Genomic DNA, 6,000 nt, shown 5'->3' on the forward strand with positions numbered 1-6,000 from the left:
TGCAGTGCATTCATTAACACACACGCGCTCGCGCACACACGCGCGCACTGGGTGTGTGTGTGTCACAGAAATAGCAGTTTTAATGCGAGTAAGTCCATTTCTAAAACGACTGTGTTGACTAGAAGAAGAATGGGTAGATGAAGGGAATACCGCAGTGTCAGAAAAAAAAATCGGATCAAAACATTTTCACTCAATAGATTTAGGAGTTTAAGTATATATTTGGGAGGAAGATTATCTTCATTGAGGGCGGGAGTCCCGATAGTTGTCAATGATTTGGAGACAGAAAGCGCCCACTGCACCAGCAAGTCGCGTGGAGCGCGCAAAAACGGGGAACACTTCAGCCGTCGGGACTTGCGTCCGTGCGTAAAAACTCACCTATCTGCACCGAGCTCGGGAAAGCCCCCGCCGCCAGCCCCCAGAGGGCGGAAAACGCTCCCAGAAAGTACCAAGAAAGAATAATAATCCTCATTTTCCTGTCCGTCAATCCCGTCAGAAACTGTTGAGCGACATCGAGAGGGAGAGGAGCGATGGAGAGAGGAAGGAAATGCATCAGAGAAAGGGGGAAACGAGGAGGGGAAAAGAATAAAAAAAAAGATGAAAGAGAGGTGTTCCCCCGTTGTGTCCGGCTGTTATTCCTATTCCATGGTAAGGATTGTTGGGGTTGGTTCTCCTGCAGGTGCCGTTCAGGAGAAGGGATCCGGTGAGAAAGAGCTGAGGAAGAAAGAGTGCAGAAACTCGCCGGAATGACTGAGGAGCAGCAGAAGGAGTCTGCATGGAGCAACTGAACATGCGCATCTCTCTCTCCCTCTCGCGCTCCCTCGCTCACTCTTTACCTCCTCCCATTTTGCTGTCGGCCGTCTTAAACTTGCTGTAACACCTAATCCCGTGCCGGTGTCCACCGATAAGATCTTGGGACTGGGTTCGTCTCAGGTGATGAAGTATGGGGAGAGGAGAACCACGAGGACGCAGCGCACCAGGGTCCCGTGAACGCAGCACCGGTCCGGCGGACCCTGTCTGCAGCAGAATCCAATGAAGACATGTGTCATAAAATCAACATAACCCTGAAGTAAAAAAACACAATGACTTCATCATTCGTCAAATTTTTAGCGGTTGTCCTTTGGAACTCATAATGGTGGAGATATTTGCATATTCTCCACCAAAGATAATCGTTTAAAGCCAAGGAGGAGGAGAGCAATTGGATTTCTCAAGGTGCCACAGCATGTACACTGTGAGTGTTGTGAGCCGGCCGTGAACCCAAAAGACAAAAGAGTTACAAAATGATGGAAGATAAGTTGAATACAATACAAATAAAATGAATGTCTGATTCTTACCTGAGCCACTACTTCTGTCTAATTTATACCTGAACCTAGTTGTGTCTAAATCTTACCTAAGCCACTAGTAATGTCGGAATCATAACTGAGCCACAGCTTTTTTCTTTTTTTTTTAATTAATACTATAAAGTCAATGTCAGATTCTTAATTGAGTCACTAGTTAGGTCTTATTCTTAGCAGAGCCACTAGCAATGTCTGATCCTTTTGTGAGCCACTAGTTATGTCTTATACTAACCTGAGCCATTAGTAATGTTTGATTCATACCTGAGCCGTTAGTTATTTCCTACTGTTACCTGAGCCACTTGTAATGTAGTATTAATATCTGAGCCACTAACAATGTCCTACTCTTACCTGAGCCAGTAATGTTGGATTCTTACCTGAGCTATAAGTAAAAGCTCATTTGACAAAACCAAAAAAAATGTCAGTGTGACATCACAACAGGTTTGAAGAGATGCCGTAGGATTTTTAAGATGAATTGATATTTTTAGCGTTTGAAAAATTATCTTGAATTAAATTTTCAAAATAAATTTAAATTTATTAAAGAAAAGGGAAACACACAAAAAAACAAAAGAAAAAGACAGTAGGAAAAATAGAATATCGTTAAATAAGTAAGGATTTACCGAGTTCACTGTCAAAAGTTCTTATACAAGATACATCGTTTACTTTGACCTAATGATGGCCACATAGAGTAAAATGGCTGAATGTGGCCCCAACAATGCACTATGTCTAAGTCTGTTTCAAGCTTTAACCTCCTTTTGAATCAACATTATTTTTGCCAGTTACAAATGTTAACCCCTGAATAGTCCAAAGGTTGCATTATTATTACCAAACTATTCCAAATGGCTCAGAATTTTATGATATTAAGACACACCTGGTGATGAAGATGCGCCGTCATCCTTCTAATATCTGCAATCAGAGCTCTTCTCAATCCCAGACTGTGTGGTTGAGGAGAAGCATGGTACTGAAAATCCATGTTCAGAATCATTTCAGTAATCGTCAAGTCTATTTGAAAAATGAAGGGTGCTTTTGAAGCCAACAAACAAAATTGTCAATCCATGTTCTACTTTCACCAGTGGTCACATGTTGTGGGTGTCACAGGTAAAGCTGCAAAAACAGTTTCGTCCTCAGGTTGGATGGACTTGCCTGCAAAGATGAAGGAACTCTGTTTTTTTTTTAAGTTCAACTAATGTGTTATCTTGGACCTCTCCTGTACTTATCAGTATGTGTCAAAAAACTCTCTTTTCATTTAAATATTTACATTAGAAAATGTGCTTAAGCCCCGCCCACTGAAAACACTTTGTTTTTCTGGAGATTAAATCTTGTTTACCATAACCACACCCACTCTTACATGATTGGCCAAACTTCAAGGTTTGTCATCGGTGTCCCAGAAGTCCAACCCCAAGGTACTTGCTGTATAAACGAAGCGGGATGCGATAATAGCTGTCTGCAGGAGGAATGAAGAACCTTATTATGACATGATGGACTCCCCTCTCGTAACCTCTTGTACACCGAGATATCAGAGAACTTTATAAAGTAATAAGCTCAAAACAAGGTCATGATGAGGGAATTGCTGCATCTACATGCAAGTAAGACAGGAGAGTTGAGTTTTCTCATTAGTTATCCTTTAAAATTAGTTGGAAAACACCTGGAATGTATCATTTTCTGTATCACTGAATTTAAGCCAAGCTGGTGTGTCCCTTGATGAGACAACATTCCACCTTGCTAGCTGCTAATATACTAGTCATCAATATTTAAACCATCCTCACAGACCATTTACCTTGTTCAAAAGTGACGCTGATTAAATAAGAACATTACGCACAGTTAAACACGTAACCCTACTCATCTCACATTACATTTCATTCCTTGTCGTAAAACATAAATGATGAGAATATAAGAAACAGTGTTTAGAAGTGACAATAATATGTTGTGACTTGAACAGAAAACATGCACACGTTGGTTCTGTGAAGCAGCCTGACTGAGGATTTTAAGGAAATCTTTCAGAATTATTCACCTAGAACGAGGCTCGCCATGAAGCCTGAAGGACAAAGAAAAATGACTTGATGTGAAAGATTAATGACCAAGAGAGGATTATTTTATAGGTTCCTTTTCCTCAGCGGTTGTTTTTTATCCTGCCTTTGATTGCGGGTCAGTAAAACTGACAGACGGTTTGGGATCATGTAGTTACACGGTGCGGGGCGTTCTTTCATTTTTCCAGACAGTAAACCAAAGAGGGATGATTGACGACGTCTCCCCCCGAAAGATGCTCCGTCTTCTTCTTTCCTCGACTGCTCAACGGTGGAGAGGATTCATCTAGACACAGGAGGTTTTATATCAGAGTCATCCTGCATATTCAAGGTGAAAACAGATTTTAAAGCCGCAGTATTAACATGAAAAAGAAGATCTGGTCTCCTATGTGGCGATTAATCAAGTTGGAGCCACCAATGAAGCTCATATCTCACAACAGAGAAGACTTCTGCACACACACCAAGATTGTTCCTGGATATTGAACTGACAACTTACCCAAAGGTGCGAAAGTGGATCCTGGAAAATGTCCCCCCTTAGGCCAACATTAGAACCGACCATATGCGTGTCCCTCGTGAGTTCAATGTCAAATTAAAAAGGTCACATTGAAATGTTTATTTTAAATTATTTGTTAACTGAAAATATGCTTTAACTAGTTACAACTTTAGAAATTTGATTTGTATTATTCTTTGAGAAAATGTCCCAGAAAATTAAATATTTTGGAAATAAAGTTCCTTTAATTGAAAATTAAATGTATCAAATATTGTTTTTTATACTTTATATCAAAATAAAATGAATTAATACACAATTAAATATCAGTTTCAAGATGAAAAAAGGGTCCAAATTATTTTTTGTTGTTTTTGTCGTTATATTCATCATAATTTGATTTATAATTATTTTTATTTTATTCTATTTAATCTTTAATATATTATTGAATAGAATAGAAAACAATGTCATTTTACATTTTATTATTTATCTTTTTGTTTTTGTAATGTTTTAATATTTGTTCTGTATGTTTAATCTATGTGTATGAATGGTTAATCTTTTTTTTTGAACTGCTATGACAACACAAATTCCTAGTGTGAGAAGAATACAATTTTATCTTTACATTAATTCAGCATCTAGGAATCAACACAGACAATTTAACTTTAATGTATTTCAATTTTACTCGTGAACTTGGCATAAAAAGCTTGTTTGACATTTAGAAAAGTTCAATTTTTGCATTTTCTGTTCATGCCTGTTTAAATCATTTGATCTTTTTCCTCTTTTTTTCCTTCTAAAAGTGCTTTTGTGGAGTTGTAGAATCATATTAAGGTTCTTTTTCTCACTTCTATCATTTCACTCGTCAGCCCCTGAAAACATTTGCAGTATTTAACGTAGCTCAACCCAATTGTGTACCTGGTAAGACGTCAAATGGCAAACTGGACAAAGTCGTGGGGATTTTTCAAGGAATTTTTGTTGGTGTAATAAACTAGTAATAATAAATAAAGAAATAAGTAGTAACGCAAATGCAAACACAGTTGAGTGGATATAAATCATTGTAGTTAAGTATCAAAATAAGTTATTTAATCATTTAATCAAAGTAGATAAAAAGGCTCGGACATCTCAGCCCTGTGTAAAACCTGATTCATTTCCATGTGGTTGGTGCGGTGTGTAGCAGACACTTTGACCAGCTTGTCTGAGCCACATTATTTCAATGCCTTCACGATCAAACGGCACTACAGCCACAGAGCCGCCACTTTAACTCTGGTGCAACACCCCCAAACACTGAAAGACAAAGTGAGGCATGGAAGAAGAAACTCACATTAAAGTCCATGTGAGGGAAGGTAGAAAACAAGACACACTGATTCCCAGACAGCTTTAATCATAGCAATACCATCAACGTGATTTAGTGTGTATTTTCAATCAAGGAAAAGCCAACACACCCCTCGTTATGTTGGACTCAAACATAAAATTGGGGGCAATTGAAGCCCGTTAATGACGACTCTTTGCCCACAGCTATAATAAAGACGGGTAATTAGGGGTCCACGGCTCTCAAGTCCAGTTAATAATCTTAATTGAAGTAAATCGTTCAAATGAAGCTTCGGCCGACTGAATGCAACGCTTGTGATTTGATCTTCAAGACCCGCTCTGTTGTTCCCCGGCGCGAGGGCCGAGCGGCTCTGTCCGTGGTGCTGAAGCTGGAGACAGATTCTTGGAGCCGACTCTGCATATATACGGCCCTCAAACAAACAGCTCTTCACCGACGACTCGTCCCCCGTGTGCTAATTAGTCAAATGACCGATAATGCTGCCACTGCAACTCTTAACTGGCCTTGGCGGCTCCTCCGTGAACATCCCCGCCACAGAAACGTGTTGGAAGGTAGACCTGGAATAATTATTCACACTAGTGAATATTTGATTATCATATCAATGAATGCTGCCATTCCCAGACCGCAGGAACTCATTTCACGCCATTCATAATGAATGTGATAAAAACCATTATTGAATAAATAAGCTCCTGGTTGATAGAAAAGGGCTCCATACATCTTTGGTGTGCTCAGCGGGGCATCTTTAGATTAGGTTTCGATATTATTTAAATACTTTTGAAATGTAGAATTACATGCTTGCATGTAATCTATGCAGGTTTGGGATTTATTAAAGGACAT

The 6,000-nt window shown here is 39.2% G+C and overlaps 1 protein-coding gene across 5 annotated transcripts in view; it reads right to left on the reverse strand.

Moving 5' to 3' along the window:
* gria4a (glutamate receptor, ionotropic, AMPA 4a) overlaps positions 1–730 on the reverse strand; it is a 112,640-nt gene extending 111,910 nt beyond the window's left edge. For all 5 annotated transcript variants that reach the window (XM_087795760.1, XM_087795759.1, XM_087795763.1 and 2 more), the window contains exon 1: positions 376–730. In XM_087795760.1, the coding sequence (XP_087651886.1) occupies positions 376–550 (175 nt within the window). In that variant the 5' untranslated portion in view covers positions 551–730. The remainder of the gene's footprint in view (positions 1–375) is intronic.
* Positions 731–6,000: the final 5,270 nt, after the last annotated feature.

Source organism: Callionymus lyra, chromosome 7, assembly GCF_982586985.1.
Source record: "Callionymus lyra chromosome 7, fCalLyr1.hap1.1, whole genome shotgun sequence".
NCBI lineage: Eukaryota > Metazoa > Chordata > Actinopteri > Syngnathiformes > Callionymidae > Callionymus > Callionymus lyra.